Source organism: Callospermophilus lateralis, chromosome 14, assembly GCF_048772815.1.
Source record: "Callospermophilus lateralis isolate mCalLat2 chromosome 14, mCalLat2.hap1, whole genome shotgun sequence".
NCBI lineage: Eukaryota > Metazoa > Chordata > Mammalia > Rodentia > Sciuridae > Callospermophilus > Callospermophilus lateralis.
The window spans coordinates 61743100-61764076 of record NC_135318.1 but is presented as its reverse complement, the minus strand read 5'-3'; the positions used below and the strand labels follow the sequence as shown (position 1 = coordinate 61764076).

Here is a 20977-nt window from a genome sequence, read left to right as displayed (position 1 = left end):
ATATGTTCTGGAAATTGCTACTGGTTGTACAACCCTAAGATTATACTAAAAACCATTGAGTTGTACCCTTTAAATGAATTAATGATTATGAATAATATATTAATAATGCTGTTAAGTTTTGAAGTGGTATAAAGAAATTGTTGAAATTTTCCCCAAACATGACACATTTGTTAGAAGCCAGTCTCTCACTCATTTTCCCAAAGTATGAAGAACAGAAACACATATTTTTGTTTTCCAGGATACTCCAAGTCTCAAGTTCATTTTCCTGTGTGTCTGCAGAACTTTTCAAGGTTCAGTGTAGGAAATTCAATACTGGTGAATCACGGGCCTATAAGCTTCTTGCAATAGAACATTTCAATTCTATATAGCCATGTATTTTTCCTCCTTAACAATAAATTGTCCTTGAAGCTTGAAGAGCAGCACAAAAACTTCTTTCTGTACAGAGAGTGACACTCCATTCAGGGTATCTGAAATTGACCTGGCACGGTATTCTGAGTAAGCCAGAGTGCCATCCTGGATGGCCTACCCCTAAATGTTAGATGCCGAACTTTGGGCTCTTGTTGTTCTCTCCTTTTCTTTCTTTTGACCAGGTCTGGAGATATAACTCAGTGATACAGGCCCTGGGTTAAATCCTCAACATAGAAAGGTTGGGAGGGTGGGGGGTGAGAAAGAAAGAAAGAAAAAGAAAACTGATATGGGGGAGTTCAGAGCAGGCACCAATAGAGACATCCTGAAATAAAATGAATAAATTGATTAGAAAAATAAAGAAATGTCAATCAACTTTATTTTCAAAGTCCTTGATACATACATACATATAAAGAAAGATAATGGCAAAATCTAAAGATAGCACAAACCACACCCCTGTTGTCAAGAGTGCTTGAGGGGCAAAAGGGAAAGGGGATGAAAAGGTGGGTGGGAGGTTTAATATTTTCTAGCTTCCGAAAGTCAGAGAGCCCAGATCACAGCCAAAACATCTTAGTATGGGTTACAGATTCTTTACAAAGGTGTTTACCTGTGGGAAAGAGAAAATCCGAGTTAAATTTCACATTTTCAGCAGACTATTCAATGGTTATCCACAATGCGTATGTATGCAGTCCCATGAGTTTTTGTGAGAAAGAGAAAATAGGCCTGAAGAAGAAATGTGAGCTACCCAGGGTTGTATAGCAGCAAGTGGCAGAGCTGGGAATAAAATCCAGAAGTCTCATTTCCCCAGTTTTAGAATACCTTACAGGAGGAAGTCAGCTGGCAAGCATATATTACAAGTCAATTATTCAATAATTATTACCCTACATACTTCAGAGAATAGGAATTATATTTATAGCGTGTACAAGATCCCATTGGCTTTCAGAGTGTGAACGGCAATTTGAGATGCAAACCCCAAAGCCCAATGTATTAAACTTTGAAGCAAAGACCAGAAGATATAAGAATACAACAAGAAGAAAACTACTAGAAATTAGAAGTTAAGATCCTTTTCATAGGCTGGAATTGTGGCTCAGTGGTATAATGCTTGCCTAGCATGGGTGAGGCACTGGGTTTGATCCTCAGTACCACATAAAAATAAATAAATAAAATAAGGGGATTGTGTCCATCTACAACTTAAAAGTTTAAAAAAAAAAAAAAAAAAAAAAAAGTCCTTCCCACCTTCTTCATGAGTTCTTCTTGTCTGGTTACTTCTTCAGAGAAATCATCATTGACATCCAATACCAGAACTGGAATGTTTGACAGAGCTTCAAAGTGGAGCCTATAGGAAGCATGAACACAAAAAAGAAATCTGAACCAAGCTTCATATACTCATCAAATTTTAATAGTTCAGAGATCAGATCTCAATTCACATGGCTTCTCAATGAAATAGCACATAAACAGCATTAAAATAACAACAGAAACCTCAATAAAGCTGACTCGAAAGAAAATGACTAAGATTTCTTTTTATTCCTGAGACTGATTCTGAAGGTCAGAGCTCTTAAACATTTTAAGTGGACAACATATTAAACCTAAAGGGGGGATAGTCCAGAAACTAAGAATATCACTTTAGTAAAACTGACAATTTTCCAAATTTTTAAATTCTCCATCCTGAGCCAAGTGTCACCACTATCAATTACAATGTTTAATCTAGAGAAATGTACAAGAGAGAAAAGAAACAAAAAGCTGAAGCAATAGTATCTAATAAAAAGTGGATCAACAACTTTTTTTTGGGGGGGGGGGTGAGGCAGTGTACTGGGGATGGAACCCAGGGACATTTTACCATTGAGCTACATTCCCAGACCTTTTTATTTTTAATTTTGAGATAAGGTCTTGCAAAGTTGCTGAGGCTGGCTTCAAACTTGAGATTCTCCTGCCTCAGCCTTCAGAGCCATTGGGATTATAGGTGTGAGCCATCACATGTCTGGTTGAACTCTTGTTTTGAACAATCAACTGTAGAAAAATAGATTTCTGTCTGATATTGCTCTTTTCTCCAACTCACTTGGTTGTCTTGTGAATAAGCCAGGCTTCGTGCTGACCATGAAGCTGCTCGAGATAAGCCAGCTCAATTCCTTTCTCTTCCTCCCTGGCCCTCTGGTGCAGTCTCTTCAAACAAACCTAAAAGACAATCCCCAGGTCTATTGAGTTCATCTGCTGTTGTGTCTGTTGCAATGCTAACTTGGGAGCACTGAGACCAATATAATATCTATGAGTCCATCTTGGGCAACACAAATCATAGTCTTGCTTCTGTTGCCTTGTTATGGAATTTTATTCCATCAGATGATCTATACCATCCTTTCTACCTCCACCTGAACCTTAGACCTGCTCCTCCTCTGGAGTATACTTAGCTAGTTAACGGCAAACATCATTCACCCAGTCAGCTAAGCCAGGAACCTGGTAGTACCTTTCTTTCTCCACCTGCCAATCAATGAGGAAGTCAGAAAATTCTCTGTAATATCTCTAATTGGTTATCTCTTGCTGCCTTAATCAGGTGCTCACTGACTCTTACCTGGACTATAGCAAGTCTTTTGCCTCTCTGCCTTCTAAAGAAGTATTTGAAAAGAGCAAAGGCCATAAAGTCTGGAGTTAATCTGTCTCCATCATGCACAATGGTGTCACCTTGGTGCATTTCCCCATCTTCCACCCACCCCACATATCCCCCAGAATTCACTGATGTTAAGGCATATCAAGCCCCTGGCAAAAGCTGTTCTCCCCTGAAAGTCTGTCCCCTTAGTCCAGCCTTCCATAGCTCTGCAATGGATAATGACATTACTTTCTTTGCTTAAAACAGTTTACACGCTTCTTACTGCCTATAGCCATAACCACAAGGTTCAAGGAAGTATGAATGGCCTTTTATTTGTAAAATGTAAGTAATTTGAAACATCTCTTTCATGTTATACCAAACACTCTCTCTAGAGTAGGATGCAAAATCTGCATAGGTCAAAGATAAAACAAGGAAATGAAAAGAAAAAACAAAACAAAACAAAACAAAAACGGGAGGCTCGACACCAACCTACCTCCCCACATTAACTGTGTGTTGAACAATATTTATTCTGCATCTGGTAGAAAGTCTGAAGCACACTGGCTCAGAGAAAGCAGATGTCTCCTTCGTTACTTGTCACACAAATACTTCTTACAACTCTTATTTCTCCTCAACTTCCTTAGCTCCTCCCCTGGCCTTGTTGCTTCAGCCAGATTTGACCTTCTTCCTCTGAGACAGGTCAAGCTCCTTTATTTCTCAAAACTTTTGCTCCAAATGTTTGTTTTGCCTTAACTGCCCCTGTTTTTCTGTCTGCCAGGAAAATGTTTTATTATTGAATGTCATCTGTCCTGGAAGTAAACTAGAAGTAGACAGATTAACCCACTAATTTAGGACCATCTCTCTCAAATACTTAAAAAATGTGAGCATTATCCGCAAATGTAGTAGACAATATTCTCAAAAACTTGGAGTCTTTGCTGTTTCCCTCTTATCTTTCTACTAAGCAAATTTCACTTAGGACTTTATGTCCAGTTTTCCAAACTAATGAGAAGACACAGGTCTCAAAGATTAACACTTTTAGTTGTTATCTCTTCTATGCTTTTTCCCTAATCAATTAATAATAATTGCCCCTAACTTAGATATAGCACTGTCCTTGGAATTTGATTTGCTGTTAGCAATTTGGACATAAGAGAGGAGGCAGCATGGACTCATGGAAAGGCAGGGTGCCTCAAATTCCTACTTTCTATGGAGGTCCCCCTTTACCTGTGACCCACCCTCAGAGCTCCACTCTGAGAACTGAATGCTGGCAAGGCTCTGGGCAAACACAGACTACTGTTTTTCAGATGAATCAGAGTTTAGAGTGAGGTCTGCACAGGACACTTAGGAGGGCACACAGTGATGGGGGGGACACCCAGGAGGCAGGGTTAGACTCTGTCCTGCTTAGGGCTAAGCACGGGATATGGCTGAGTAGGTGGCCAAAAAATATTCATTGCATGTATCCATTTACTGTTTTCAGCTGGGCACAGTGGCACACACTTATAATCCTATTGATTTGGGAAGCAGAGAGAGGAGCATGCCAAGTTCGAGGCCAGCATGGGCAACTTAGATCCTGTCTCAAAATAAAAAATACAAAGGGCAAGGGATGTAGCTAAGTGGTAATGTGCCCTAGGTTCAATATTCAGTACTCGGGGAAAAAAAATTACTTTCTACTCTAGTTTTTCCATCTATCTTTTTCTCCTACTTTGATTTGCTTTGAGTGTAGGGTGGTGGTGGGGATACTGGGGATTGAACTCAGGGGCACTCTACCTCTGAGCTATACCCCCAGCTATTTTTATTTTATTTTGAGGCAGGGGTCTCACTAAATTGCTGAGGCTGGCTTTGAACTTGTGATCCTCCTGCCTCAGCCTCCTGAGTTGCTGGAATTACCAGTGTGTGCCACCATGCCTGGCTTACTTTCTATTTTACTTTCCGTCACTTGGAACCTGCCTCTTTTTCTTTCCTTCTACTTTTCTACCCTCAATGGTGACAGCTCTAAGACCTCCCCTTCCTCTCCTTCTCCAATCCCAGCTTTTCAGTGTATCCCTGACGTCCAGCTACCTAGTTTTCTTTACCCACAACCTATGTTATTAACTTTCTGTGTACTTTTAGAAATAATTTATATACATACTTTCATTTTTTTAAAGCATATAAAAGGTGTTCCACCATATACTTGGTACCTGTTTTACTTCACTAAGCATAAATCTTAAAGAACACATTAGTACATAAAGAACTTCCTTATTCTTTTTTATGGCCTTGAAGTTTTCTAATGTATAGCCAGAGCACAATAAATTCTAACAGTCTCTATTGATGACCACTGGGTCATTTCCAATAATTTGCTACGGCAAACAATGCTGCCTGATACACAGGCCACTCTGCCCATGAGTGAGCATATCTACGGAGTAAATTCCAAGCAACTGATTAATAGGCCAAAAAGTATGAGCTTACTGCCAAACTATCTCCTTGGAAGTCAACCAATTTATATTCCCATCAGCAAGTAGTTTGGGATTTCCTAAACTACTGCCGATTCTCTACTTCTCTGAGAGAAAAATATTATCTGAATTAGTGAATATTTTTTAAATATTAGAACACTGCAATTCTTACAAAAGCTACTTAGAATTCATTGCTTGCAGACGCTGATGTGAACACTGATTTATTAAAATAGGCTAATATTGTCCTTTTTACTATTAATTTACTAAACAAAGCAAACATTCCCCCCACCCCCCCCCCCCACCCCAGAAGTCTAGGTAAACTCCTATTTTGAACATGTGGCATAATTCTTGCTTTACTGACATGGTTATAACAAATTCTTTTTTTTAAAAAAAGTTCAAATAGTGCTTTTGCCTGGCTCCACTCATCACAGTCCTCCTAGGGAATATACACTTGAATGAGAACAGGAAAGACAATGTAGGTGTACACTGCAGGGAGGGATCCTTTAGCTAACCTCCTAGACAACAGGGAGAAGAGCTAGTATGACCGCTCTGGGTCAGAGACAGGAACTGGATGGTGACCACTGCTGGGTCTGTTCACTGTGCCTCCCAATCCCCAAACCCAGGTACCATTTGTTCTCCACACATCTACTGCATGCCAGTATCCATGCTTTACTGTCCCAGGCAAGGCTTTGAGGCACCCTGGCTGTCTGTACACTCTAATTCCAAGGTACCGAGGAAACACCAAGATCCAGCTATTTCTCTTCTGATTTTTTAAAATTACAAGCTTGTTTGTTTTTTAGAATTTAAGGGAAAACAGGTGAAAAGGAGCTGAAGGCCCTACTGAGGTCGATCCATCTCACATGCTCTAAACAGAATTGTCAGCACTCTGTGCTGAGTATTGAGCACTGGTACAGTTTTTACACAAAGATATTTTAACTTCTGTTCTGCTGTTCTCTTGGGCAACAAGGAAGGATGTGGGCATTCCTGAATCCCTGGGTCTAATGCCATCAAAAAGAACTAAAATTCCCATCTACAGGCGAGGGTTGTAGCTCAGTGGTAGAGAGAGTACTTGCCTAGTACATGTGAGGCACTGGGTTTGATCCTAAGCACCACAATAAAAATAAATAAATAAAATAAAGGTACTGTGTCCATCTACAACTAAAAAACAAACAAACAAACAAAAAAACCCCCTAGAATTAAAAACAAAAACAAAAACAAACAAACAAAAAAACAACACCATCTAATCCCCAACAAGCTTTTTTCCTTCTCTGCCATTAAGTTGCAATAATCCTTTGACTCACTTCATCCTATACCAGCTAAAGTACTTTATAATTAATCTCCTCAAAAGAATATATCAAGACCCTCCAGAGATAATCATCATCACCATCACTGCCCCTATCCCTCTCATAGGTCATTCCCTCAGAGTACATACAAAAAAGTGAAAGAGACTTGCTTGCTTTCCTGTGGGTCCCAGTATCTGAGTCCAACCTCCACTCCCCAGAAAAAGGGGCCTGTGAGTTGGCCAGGCAGCACTGTTTTACTCTTAGGAACAGATCAGCCCACCTCCTCCTTTGCTCTTCCCAACACTGTCTTCATGATACTAAGCTACTGTGCTGAACTTCTGTCTCCCTTGGAACAAGCTGGGTCAGAACTCTCCCTTCTAATGCCCAACCTCTCAAGCTTCTGCTTCCTTGAATCCAGTCATCCCATGACTCCCATGGAAAACTTGTCACGTTTTTAAATGCCAACCACAATCTTCATTCAACCCAACAACACAGTACTATCACTAGTGAGCCCTCCTGGGAGCAAGCCTTCTCTCACTTTAAACCTGACCCTCAGCTACTTCAAGCTATCCTCTTTGGCAAGGGATTTCTCTTTCCCTATTCACTGATACCTACCTCTAAAATAATCACTTTCATTAATTTGCCTCTTATATACCTGCTCCCAAGCAATGAAAACCACTAAAAGAAGTCTCGGAAATGTCAAATGGCATTAATGCACCTAACTTTAGCCTAGTTCTCTTTTTTGTGGTGTCAGGGATTAAACCCAGGGGTGCTTAATCATCGAGCCATATTTCTAGCCCTTTTTATCTGAGACAGGGTCTTGCTAAATTGCTGAAACTGGCTTAGAATTTGCGATGCTCCTGCCTCAACCTTCCAAACTGCTGGGATTATAGATCTGTACCACTGCACAGGCTAGAGTGGTTCTTGTCATAAAAAGAAGCTTCACAGGACTGGGATTGTGGCTCAGCAGTAGAGCGCTTGCCTAACATGTGCAAGGCCCTAGGTTCAATCCTCAGCACCACATAAAAATAAAATAAAGATTATTGTGTCCAACTACAACTAAAAAATAAATATATTTAAAACAAAAAAGAAGCAGCAGCTTCATAAAAGGTTCTCAGCCCTCTGGCCTCAAGAACCTCTAGTTCATTTTCATTTTAAACCTTAGACTCTTTATTTCTGTGTACTCTCTTTATTCCCTCCTAATTTAGCTTCTGTCTTATAATTTCTAGAAACCCTCAAAACAAAGATCCCCAGTATCTGGATCTCGCATTTTCAAAGATTTCTTGTTTGGTTGCTCCTTTCCCAAGGTAAGATCCTTCTTTCCAGTCCTCTGCTCCACGGCCTGTGTGAGTCTCTGAGACAGGGACTTTCCTACTTGTTTTCTGACCCTATTCAATCTGCTCTCAGGCTCACTTTTGCCATGAGGCTTATCCCTAGCTCTGAAAAACACGGCCTTTAGCATGCAGACAGCTTTCCTTTCTTCTACGATTACATGGTATAGTTGGCATTTAAGTATTTCTCAAAAGCTGAGAGCAATGCATCTCTCAGCAAGTTCCTCTCACCTTGACTTGAAATCCCACTCCAGAAGTCTTTAGAGATATCTTGTCTCAGTCATGGATTTTATAGACAAGGACCCCTCCAGTGCAAGCTTTCCCTGGGGCTGTCTACTCTCACTGCCAGTCAGCAGAAACCAAAGACCATGCTGTCTCCACAGACTTCAGTCTCCTGCCATGATGTCATCCTGTATGTTGGCTGGCTTCAAAGTGCAAGTCAGAAAGCCACAGAATGAACTTCTATAGTCCATCCTACCATACCCATGGCCTCCTCAACATTCCAAAAGAGGCAATAAATTAGGGCAATATTAGGATGAGGTGAGAAAAATCCTCTTTCTCTCTCTCTCCACATCCTATTCAGAAAACCAATGAGATCATTACAACCTCATATGACCCTGCCACTGGAAGGAAGCACTGAGGCCACTGGCTACAGTTGAGTGTCCATGCCATAAACCTAGAGTGACAGGGATAGTGCCCAATTTATTCTTGCTTTGTGGCTTCATTAAGCAGGACCCTTTAATGCATACTTAATTGCTTGAGCACACTGCTGCACAAAACCTGTGGGAAATGGGTTGCTCAACACTAGATTAGGAGGTATCCACCTATTGCTCTCTCTGCCCTGGATAATGCCTGTGTTCTAACTTCTCCAACAAGAAAATCTGAAAGTCACCCTCTTAGTTTCATAAAGCCCTGAAGACGAAGGTTTTAGGTTCAGAGTTACCTGGGGAGTAGCCTGGAGGTAGATGAAGCCATGTAATGACAGTCGACTGGCAAACTCCTGCAGGAGAAAAGTATGCCAGTCCTGATAGATGTGCCATTCGATGTCACTGAGGGAACCATTTTCAAAAAGATTCTTCGCAAAGATATACCTGGTTAGAAATGGAAGTGGGATGGGGTGGGGATGGAGGAAGAATGGGAAATGGAATGAAAAGCACAAGAGAGAGACAAGCACAAAAATCAATAACCAACTTGTTCCATGTCTGTTCAAAGCACTTAACCTTTCTAGCTCCTCATCAATCCTTAAGAAATCTGAATTCTTAACCCACAGCTCCCTCCCTGCTCAACACTATGGTGGAAAACAGTACCTCAACTTAATGCAGCTTTCCAGATGCAATAAGTCACTGCAAGAAAAGGGATACCAGAGGAGTAACTCATTGGTCCAGGACAATTTTTCAACCAGCTGAGACACATAGCAAAGGGTGCAACTTTTGAGATTTCCTGGGATAGCAAGGCCCCAAACAAAAACTATAATCCCAGTGGCTTGGGAGGCTGAGAAAGGAGGATCATGAATTCAAAGCTGGCCTTAGCAACAGAGAGTCAGTGAGACCCAATGAGGTCAGTGAGACCCTGTCTCTAAGTAAAATACAAAATAAGGCTGGGAATGTGGCTCAGTGGTTGAGTATCCAAGTTCAATGCCTGGTACCTACCCCCCAAAAGACAAAAACAAGTGAATCCAGCATAAAGCCACTCTGCATATTATTTTTAAGGACTGAAGGCCTCTGAGTCCTCTGCTGCTAAGCTACCCTTTTGTCTAGCTGAGAAATGAAGAGGGAACTACCTTTATGTGGTGTCATCTATGAAGCAGGAAATACATTTCTTACTAACTTCAGTATTAACAAGAAAGTAGACTCTCCGCCAAAGTACGTATGAGCTCCTACTGGCTTGCTTCCTCTGCTGCTAAACTTCTAAGTCAGATTAAAGACTCTAAAGCTGCAAATCAAACTAGCTTTGCTTCTTGCTTACTTCCACAACAAAAGGAGGCTCTGGTAAATAGGAAGTCAGAGCTAAACAGAAATCATGGCTTTGGAAGGGTCAAGTCCGTTTTTAAGTCACAGGCATTTTGATATAAAACACAATTTACATCCTCAACAATGAATTCCAGTTTCTAAGGCAACGCTCAGCAACTGGCTACTTCTGGGAAAATGAAATTCAGAATCCTTGTGTATGAATGACTTGGGGAAGGCAGTGAGTGTGCCTTTAAGAGAATAGTTTCCAGAGTAACTCTGCAGGGTCTGATCCTGGCTGTAATGCTCACTAGCCATGACACATTGGAAAGTCACCTGAACTCTCTCAACCCATTATTGTGATGATTGCACATAATACTCATAAAGTGCTTAGAAAAGTGACTGGTGGATTATTTAAAATATCTTTGTTATTACTGCACTGCTTTTTGCTAGCTATAAAGAAGCTAACGTGAAAATACCAAAAGCAAACTTTCTTAGTCTAGAATGATTTTGCTATAGTTTAGCTGAAGGCAAAAGGAAAAAGGTGTCTTTTATATACCTTTTATAAATCAAGTTCTGAAAAAGGTTGTTAGCTTTTCCACAGATAACTAGAAGAAGAAATTCAGATGCTATAAAGAAAAATTTAGAAGTTCTATAAAATGGGCCCTGAGGATGAGCACATTCCTTATTTTTCCAAAGCTAGTAGTGACAGGTGAGAGGGAGTAGAAGATAAGGTTTTGGGCACTAAGAGGAGACCTCTACTGCAGACTGAATGTAGGGGCTGTGGAGAAGAACAGGGGCTTAAGGCCTAGCAGTCAGGGTCTCTGTTCTAAAACCACATGCTAGTGTTTCCTTTAACTCAATCAGAATAGACTTAAATTTCTTTCTCCCAGAAAACCCATATTCCTCTTTCAGAACACGCATGTGTACAGTCCCTATTAGACTAGAATTCTCTCATACAGGCAGTGACTGGGACTGCCTTCTCTGATACAGCCCCAGGAGCACGCCTGAGGCCTCAACAGAAGAGCCATTCAATAAATCTGTATTGAGCCAACAAATAAAGGAATGATTTTTTTTTTTTTGTATGTGTGTGTGTGCATGCACATGCACGTGTGTAAACTGAGAATGAAACTCAGGGCCCTGTGCAAGCTAAACATCATATTCTACCACTGAGCTAGCCAGACCCCCAGCCCTGGAATGAATTTTTAAAAAGGTATAAAATTATACTCAGGATTAGAATTTGTAATTAGTTATCCTTTAAAAAAAACTCCTTCTGATGAAGGTACCTGGAATGATGTAGCTCCCATAGTGGGATCAATTTTTATCTCTTCCTTTACAAGTAAATGTTAAGATCCAGGTAGCTTAACAAAGCATTTCTAATAAATGTAGTATTTCTATTTTTCTGTTTTCCTCTGGGAGGTCTCTCACTAAGGGGCCAGAAGTCAAAAGACCAATTGTGAATGTTTCCAAGCAATCCAGAAGATTATATGTAACTCAACTTCCTAGTCTCAAGAGGCATGCCTTGAAAGAAGAGAGATAAACAGAGAGAAGTCCAGTACATAGTAGAAAAAGAACTAAAACTCAGAGCCCAACCATTTGTAATCCACCCATTTGGTTTTTTTAGAATACACCTCTCTTGGGGCCTAGAAAGAAGGAATGTATAGCTTGCAGGGTTTGTTTCACATGTCTTGCATGAGTTGGAGGTAAAGTCAGATAATCACATGCCATTTACAAATAAATCCTTATTTTTTTTCTTTCAGGAGGCTTTATGTGAGCACTTAAGAACTAGTTTATCTAATTTGGAATCATGAATATCTTTAGCAGTGAGTGGACAATGAAAAAGTTCCATTTTGATAGATCAAAAGGGCTTAATAAATAAGTCTGCTTAAAAGCACCATTTCACCAACAAAGTTCACAAACGAAAAACCTCAGCAGTATTCAGATCAAGCCACCCTAACTTCATCTCTAGGTGGCCGAACCCCAAGTTTATAGCCTCGTCTCTGTGGCAAAACAGATGCAGGAAATCTGGTGCCTGGATGGGGTAATTCTTTTGGAATAGATGGGCTCACCTCCCAGGCTGTCTGTTAGCCTATACTTAAAGTAACCATACATCTCTTTCCTTCATGATGAAGACCTGCCCCTGAAGTACATAAGTATTTTGTGTTTACTCTAGACTCTGGCCAGCAATAAGGATAAATAGAACACAGGTGCCAATTTTGCAAATGTGCTATTTCTGCCTAGACATCCTTTTCTGAGAGTAAAAAGAGTGAATAGAGCTCCTATAGTCATTTAGGCAACATAAATTTTAACTGTCTATAGTTTTCAATTAGGTGATAATCAATCACGGATTTATTTGGTTCCCTGGAACATATACTGCTATCTAAGTGTCTATCCTGTACTTTAAGTATTTAAGTTATACCAGATAAGTACAAGTTTGCCTCTATGCCATAAAGTAAGGAAACATAAGGTAGTCAAGAGCACTGTGGGAAATTCAATGCATACAGTTTATGAAAAACACAACTTCCTTTTCTGACATGTAATTCAGCAGAATTACAACTATGGATAAATCTGTAAAATTGTCTTTAAAAGGAAGCTTTTTTTTTTTTAAGTACCATTTTCATTGATTAGACCAGTGCAGAGTCCATGCAAGAAGAACAAACACACAGAACTGAGCATGGGGCTTATAACTGGCAAAGGGATTGGTATTTTACCTGTCACTGTACACAGACCTCTCAAAGATCTGCATGGGCTTCTTGGCCTGTACGTGTTTCTCAGGGAAGGGCTCCAGCTGTACTTTCAGGCGGCTCAGAAATGAAAATGTTTGAAATGTATAGGACCATCGTGCTGGCTCCTGGTACATCATGTCTAGCAAGTTTCCCAGACTTTGAGTAGTACTGTCCTAAAGGGAAATACAAAAGAGGAGAATTTCCTAGAAGGTGTATTTATTCTGTAATACGATACCTCCTCACCCTTCCCCAAGAAGGTTTAACACTCAATCCAAGAAATTACAAGTTTCCTTTCACTAAAAAGTACAATCAGATCCTCCAGCTTAGTTGAAATGACATAATCAGTAAAGAGATTTTCCTATCTTTATTAAACAAGAATACAGGAGATGACATGCCACCTTCAATATAAATAAAGAGTGGAGGGGCTGGGGTCATGGTTCAGAGGTACAGTGCTAGCCTAGCACGTGCGAGGCCCTGGGTTCGACCCTCAGCACCACATAAAAATAAATAAAAAAATAAAGGTATAATATCTTTGTGTCCAACTACAACTAAAAAATAAACATTTTTAAAAAAGAGTGGAGAAAAACCATACAGAATTAACACATTCACAGTTGGGTACAGTGGTGCATACCTAGTGATTGAAAAGTCTGAGGCAGGAGGTTTGCAAGTTTGAGGCCAGCCTGGGCTACTTAGCAAGACCCTGTCTCAAAAAAAATTTTTTTAAAGGATTGAGGATGTAGCTCAATGGTTGAGCATGCCTGGGTTCAATCTCCAATAACCCCAAAACAAATAAACAAAACAAAACACATTTCACTAATTGAAGGATTTGTGGAGTATTAAGAGTTAACAACCAACAGCTTTCTAAAATTCTAATCTGAAATCAAATCTTTCCATTGTAACACTATGTTGACTCTTTTTAAAGATTCCATCTGCGGCTCTTTCTAAAATGTCAAGGCAGGTAAGAAAGCAATTGCTTATTTGTAAGTTCAAGCAAACAAACAGAATTCTATATATTTTACAGAAGGGTTACAATTTATTAAACAAAACCCTCTTCCTTTCTAGAGACTTTATGAAAAGCAATTTGAGGAGTTTCATTAATTTGACATGTGTAGGTGGGAACAAGTGTGGGATACTTGGGAGCCCTGGATTCTATTCTGGGTTCTGCCATTTATTTAAATCAAAGGTGAGTTTTGTGGAAACCACTTTGGATCTGGATTCATTCATTCAATCACCATTAATTGAAGGCATGTAGCATGGATGAGGTGCTACAATGATAAAGAAAAAGGAAATAATATTTCAATGTTTACTATGATGTTATCTCATTTTATTTTCAAAATAGTTTTGTGAGGTAGGTAATGTTATGTCCACTTTCTAGTCTGAGGTTAAAGTAATTTATTTGTTTGAGGTCTCATGGGGAATAAGAATTGAGTGAGGAGTAAAACCTGGCCTCCTCTAACCTCTTCATTCTAATGCCTCTTATGAAGGTGAACCAGAACTCAAGGAACTCACAATGCAAACGGAAGAAGAATACTAGGATACACAGAGCTAGAATATAGGCAAAATGTGATGGTCAATCACATTAGTAAGTTTCTGGGAAAAAGTGACATTAAGCTTGGAAGTGAGTGAAAGATGGAATTTTTAGACATGGAAATGGGATTAAGAAGAAAGCATTTCTATAACCTCAGAAACTTGGGGAACTGAGGCAGGAGGATTCCAAGTTTGAGGCCAGCCTCAGCAACTCAATGAGACCTGTCCCAAAATAAAAATAAAAGACTGGGGCTGGGGGCTGGGGATGTGGCTCAAGCAGTAGCGTGCTCGCCTGGCATGCGTGCGGCCCGGGTTCGATCCTCTGGACCACATACAAACAAAGATGTTGTGTCCGCCAAAAACTAAAAAATAAATATTAAAAAATTTTCTCTCTAAAAAAAAAAAAAAGACTGGGGATGTGTGGCTCAGTGGTAGAGCACTCCTGGGTTCAATCCCCAGTCTCCCCCAGTCAAAAAAAAAAAAAAAAAAAAGGAAAAGGAAGAAGAAAGCATTTCAGGTAGAAACAAAGACAGAAGTTGGGGGAGGGGGCAGTACTCTTAGATTATAAAAAAGGATCACAGTTCTTTGAAAGACTTTAAAAGAAGCAATGTATACTGAACTGAATGGATCAGAAAGTCATTCACTCAGAGATGTGTTCAGGAATTCTCTCCTTCTAATAATCCCCCAATGCACAAACACACATTAGCCTCACAAATGGCCCCTAATAGGAGCAGCAAGGGCACAAATTTGAATCTCCTTGAGTCTCTGATAATATCATTAGAGGGCTGGGATTATGGCTCAGCGGTAGAGCGCTTGCCTAGCATGGGCGGGACCTGGGTTCCATCCTCAGCACCATAAAAATAAAGGCATTGTGTTGTGTCCATCTACACCTAAAAAAAAAAAAAAATCATTAGAGACTGTAGGAGCAGCCATGGTCTGCTGCACAGTTTGGAGACTACATGATGGAGTAGGGCACTAGGCAGGCAGACGTAGCAGGTGGACTAAGTGTGGGCTACTGCACCAGTAAGCTCTGGACTACCAAAGGGAGACTGTTCTGGAACAAACACTATACAAGGGCCTATATGATTTGTGAAAGAGCCACCTTTGTTAAAGAACAAATAGAAACATCCTTCTAAGTTGTATAAACGAATAAAGAGACAATAATTGGATATAAAAATATTCTGCAACCCAAAAGGAGAGAGGATCAACTTGTGTGCTCAGATAGAGCTGTTGTACAAAACAGGAGAAAACAGAAATATCTCAATGAGATCTGAGATTATATCATTGATAAAATAAAAAGAGGTTGTCGGGGGGCTATGGTGTGGATCAGTGGCAGAATGCTTGCCTAGCATGTATGAGGCACTGGGTTCAATCCATAGCACCATATAACAAATAAAATAAAGTCCATCTACAAAAAAGAAATTTTTAAAGAAGAGGCTGTCATAATAAAAGCTGAAAGGATCTGGAATCTGAGGCAGGAGTTCAAAACCAGCTTCAGCAAAAGTGAGGTGCTAAGCAACTCAGTGAGACCCTGTCTCTAAATAAAACACAAAATAGGTCTGGGGACATGGCTCAGTGATCCAGTGCCTCTGAGTTCAATCCCCGATACAAAAAAAAAAAAAGAAAGAAAGAAAGAGAAAGAGAAATTAAAGAAAGTGAAAAGAACATTCTTTTCTTTGTTAGGGGGAGGGGTCCCCAGAGCTGAACTTGGGGTGCTTAACCACTGATCCACATCCCCAGCCCTTTTTATTTTTTATTTTGAGATAGGATCTTGCTAAGGACCTCACTAAATTGCTTAGAACCTTGTTAAGTTGCTGGCCTCACACTTGTGATCCTCCTGCTTTAGCCTCCTTGCTAGGACTGCAGGCATATGCCACCACACCTGGCTAGGAAAAGAACATTCATTAAAAAAGAAAAAGAACATTTGTTTTCTTAAAAAAATCTTTTTGTAGTTGTAGATGGATACAATACCTTTATTTTATTTATTTATTTATTTTTATGTGGTACTAAGGATTGAACACAGGGCCTCACACGTGCTAGGTGAATGCTCTTCCATTGAGCTACAACCCCAGCCCAAAAAAGAACATTCTTAAAGGAGGAAAAAAAAAAAAAAAAAAAAAGCAATTTCCAAAAGAAATATAAAGACAGCAACTAGCAGACTGTGTACTGAGACAAACTCAATTAGTGAATCAGAAAATCCATACTGAGTGTCAGCTTAAGAAATTTCCCCTAAACTAAGATAAAAAGGAGAAAATTATTAAAAAAAATAAATAAAAAGACATGTTAGGAGGAGATTTGATATACATGGTAATGTAGTTGTAGGGTATTTTTGCTTTTTCTTTTCTTACCTATAAAAAGGTACACCAAGATGTAATGTCACCTGGGTTCCACTTCCCAACAACTAAGACAATTTTGTATCAAACAACTTTACACACAGGAGCCAATATGATCTCCAGCAACTTCAATGTACAGCTAAGTCCTCCATATCTGTGGGTTCCACAACTACGGATTCAACCAATTGTGGATTGAAAATATTCCAAACACAAAAAATTACATCTACACAGAACACACAGACTCTTTTCTAGTCCTTTTTCCTTAAACAATACTGTATAAAAGTAGTTACATAGTATTTACATTGTATTATGTATTACAAATAAGCTAGAGATGACTGAAGAGTATAATAACAGAGGATGTCCTGGAACCAATCCACTGCAGATACCAAGGAACAACTGGATCCTTAGCTAAGATAAAGCTTCCCAATCAAAGAAACATTTTTACTCGAAGGAAACAAGAATTCAGAGTTCCCAATGAAAAAGGAGCAGAGGAAGACATTCATGAGGTATACATCTTCTTCATCACTGAAGAAGATCTAATAGAAATATGATAGCTCTAGGTATTTTGGGGTAGAAAAAAATTTCATGATACTACTAGGAGTTTAAAGTGATCAAATGAAAAACAAGCTAGAATCAAGTGGAGAATAAAATAAAATAAAAGACTCCAGCAGAGAAATTCACTGAGTATCAGAACTAAGGTTGTGTGTGTGTGTGAATTTACTTATATAGTCATTTATGTGTGCGTGCACACACAGACACAACAAAAGGAATTGTGGAACTGGACCTATCCTGGCAAAATGCCAACGGTTCTTTAAAAATGTAACAAAAGCAACTACAAAAATACCCCATGAAGAGGGAAATGACACAATTATTTGGAAAGACAAATGGTCCAAAGCATATAACACTTTCCTATAATAGAATACCTTTTATATTCCAGGGCAAAAGAAAGATGGTTTCAGACAAGCAACCACTCAGAAATTATGCCACCCCCTTATTCTTTCTAAAAAAATTTATCTAGAATGTAATTCAGTTAACTGGAAAATGAATCAAAATAAAGAATTAAGAAATGGGAAGATGCTGTAAAGAGAAAATAGTGGTAATAAACCAGAAAAGAGTTTAGTATAAAATGACTATTATTAATGTGGTTGTGTGACATTGAAAATTTAAGAATCACTATTAAGAGAGAAGTTTCATACTTCAAAAAACATTCTGTAGGATTGGGGATGTGACTCAAGTGGTAGTGTGCTCACCTAGCATAGTGAGGCACTGGGTTCAATTCTCAGCACTACATAAAAATAAAATAAAGATATTGTGTCCACCTAAAACTAAAAAATAAATATTTAAAAAACATCTGTATCTACAAAATTTCATGATTTCAATATACTTGGGTTGGCTGGGTATGATGATGCACATCTGTAATCCCAGTGACTAGGGAGGCTGAGGCAGGAGGATCCAACTTCAAAGCCAGCCTCAGCAATTTAGAGAGGCCCTAAGCAATTTAGCAAGGCTCTGTCTCAAAAAACAAAAAAGGTTGGGGATAGAGATCAGTGGTTAAGTATTCCTGGGTTCAATACCAGGAACCAAAAACAAAACAACAAAAACCAAAACCAAACCTGGGATGGAGTCTGTGAAAAGAGATAATAAAAAAAGCACTAATTTTTCTCCATTCACAGACTCCATTAACATTGATAGATAGGTTTCAATATGTATATTTTAATTTCTCTGTACCACTGGCAGAATAAAAATAATAAATTGTCTGAATAAATAAAGGAAAGTGAAAGAAAAAAATTAAATAGAACAGAAATAAAGATGAAAACACAAAGTAAGGTGATAGACATGATCATAATAAAGAAAAAAATTCCCAAGAAAGGCACACCATCAGATTGGAAAAAAAACTAAAAATTCCTGTTCCTAAGAGTAACATCTAAAACAACAGTCTGGCTGAAAACTAAGGAAACTGACTGAAAAATAGGGAAAAGCAAAACCTACTGATACATATAAAAAGAAAGTGAATGTGGCTATATTGTATCAAGAAAAAGCATTAAGTGCTGTAAGAACACTTCTAATAACTACCAATAAACTAAAATTAAAGACCCAACAAGGAAGTCCTGAACCTTTTCAAAGGGAATAAAAGAGCACTGAAATACATAAATACAATGCAAAGCCAATTGAGAATAAGGGAAAGAATTAAAAATTTAAATTGAAAAATATAAACAGACAGACAAAATATGAGTACACATTTTAGCATACTTCTCTTAGAATTTATTTATTTATTTTTGGCACCGAGGATTAAACTAGGAGTGCTCCACCACTGAGTTACAACCCCATCCTTTTTCCTTTAAGATAGTATCTAAACTGCTAAGGGTTCACTAAATTGCTGAGGCTGGACTTGAACTTGGGATCCTCCTACTTTTGCCTCCAGAGTTGCTGTGATTACAGGTATTCACAATCTCAGTATTAAAAGAAAAAGTAAACGCCAAAAATGAGAATTTAGCCAGGCACAGTGGTGCACGCCTATAATCCTGGGAGCTCAGGAGGCTGAGACAGGAGGATTGCCAGTTCAAAGCCAGCCTCAGCAACGGCGAGGTGATAAGGAATAGGTGAGACCCTCTCTCTAATAACATACAAAATTGGGCTGGGGATGTGGCTCAGTGATTGAGTGCCCCTGAGTTCAATCCCTGGTACCCTCCCCACCACAACCCCCCCCCCCCTGAGAACTTAACAGAACTAAATTCATTACTTTTCTACACATCTGAAACCAGAATATACCTTCAATGATTATTAAACTTAACACACATCTTATTCTTAGAAGGGTTAATAAATTCATTCTGTGTCATATAAACAACATATTAACTCTGAAAAAATCACATCAAACTTCACAATTCACATGGTATTCTACTTAAAAGTTCACAACACATTTACCAAAAAGTAATCATACATTAACTATGAAAAAAAATCTAAATTTTGCCAAGTTAGAAACCATATAAGCTACATTGTCTGACTATAACAAAATCAAACTAGAAATTAAAAACTGAATAATTCTGCATACAAAAAAATTTAATAAAATGTTAAGTAATTTAGCACTCAGGCATCGAATAAATAAAAACTGCAAGTATAAACTTTTTGGAAATTTCAGTAAAAACTTTGTATATCACAATCTCAAAACTTTGACAAAGATTATCTGATCAAGAAAATTTCCAATTGTGATATTTTTATTAAGACAGGAAAAAAAGAAAATTACAAATGAATCACTTGATCTCAAGAGCTTTATAAAATGCAAAGAAAGTCTGCAAAAGAAATGAATAAATTCAGGACAAAATTAATAAATTAGAATGTAAGTCACCATAGAATGTAAAAAAAAATTCACTAATTGAATCTTTTCATACATATATATTATATAATCTCATATATGTGCATTTTTTTACTGTTCTTTTTAGATACACATGAAAGTAGAGTATATTTTAACATATTATACATATGCAGAGTATAACTTATTCTAATTAGCATCCCATTCTTGTGGTTGTACATGATGGGGAATTTCACTGGTCATGTATTCCTATGTGAACATAGGAAAATTATGTCTGAATCATTCTACAGTCTTTCCTATTCCCATCTTTTCTCCCTTCCCTTCACGCCCCTTTGTCTAATCCATGAACTTTTATTCTTCCCCTCTTCTTCCCTTGTTGTGTGTTAGCATTCATATATCAGAGAGAACATTCAGCCTTTGGTTTTTGGGTTGGCTTATTTCACTTAGCTTGATAGTCTCCAGTTCCATCCATTTACCAGCAAATGCCATAATTTTACTCTTCTTAATGGCTGAGTAATATTCCATTGTGTGTGTATATGTATATACATATACACACACATACATATATATGTATGTGTATATATATATGACATATTCTTTATCCATTCATCTGTTGAAGGGCACCGAGGTTGGTTCCATAATTTAGCTATTGTGAACTGAGCTGCTATAAGAAAATGATATGGCTGTGTCACTGTAATACGATGATTTTAAGTCCTTTGGGTATATAACAAGGAGTGGGATAACTGGGTCAAATGGTGGTTCCATTCCGGTTTTCCAAGGAATCTCCACATTGCTTTCCAGAGTGATTGCGCCGCTTTGCAGTCCCACCAGCAATGTATGAGTGTACCTTTTCCCCAAAATCCTTGCCAGTATTTATTGTTATTTGTATTTTTAATAATTGCCATTCTGATTGGAGTGAGATGGAATCTCAGTGTAGTTTTAATTTGCATTTCTCTCATAGCTACAGATTTTGAACATTTTTTCATATGTTTGACTATATTTCTTCTTCTGTGAAGTGCCTGTTCAGTTCCTTTGCCCATTTATTGATTGGGTTATTTGTTTTTATTGTTGTTGTTAAGTTTTTGAGTTCTTTGTATATCTCAGAGATTAACGCTTTG

At 38.5% G+C, this 20977-nt stretch overlaps 1 protein-coding gene across 3 annotated transcripts in view; it reads right to left on the bottom strand.

The window, feature by feature from the left end:
- Positions 1 to 761: 761 nt before the first annotated feature.
- Dguok (deoxyguanosine kinase) overlaps positions 762 to 20977 on the bottom strand; it is a 35558-nt gene continuing 15342 nt past the window's right edge. For 2 of the 3 annotated variants that reach the window (XM_076832650.1, XM_076832652.1), the window contains 5 exons: positions 12678 to 12865; positions 8964 to 9111; positions 2462 to 2577; positions 1642 to 1741; positions 762 to 1012 (listed from right to left, as the gene is read on the bottom strand). In XM_076832650.1, coding sequence (XP_076688765.1) covers positions 986 to 1012; positions 1642 to 1741; positions 2462 to 2577; positions 8964 to 9111; positions 12678 to 12865 — 579 coding nt within the window. In that variant the 3' untranslated portion in view covers positions 762 to 985. The remainder of the gene's footprint in view (positions 1013 to 1641; positions 1742 to 2461; positions 2578 to 8963; positions 9112 to 12677; positions 12866 to 20977) is intronic. The other variant, XM_076832651.1, reaches the window with a different exon arrangement.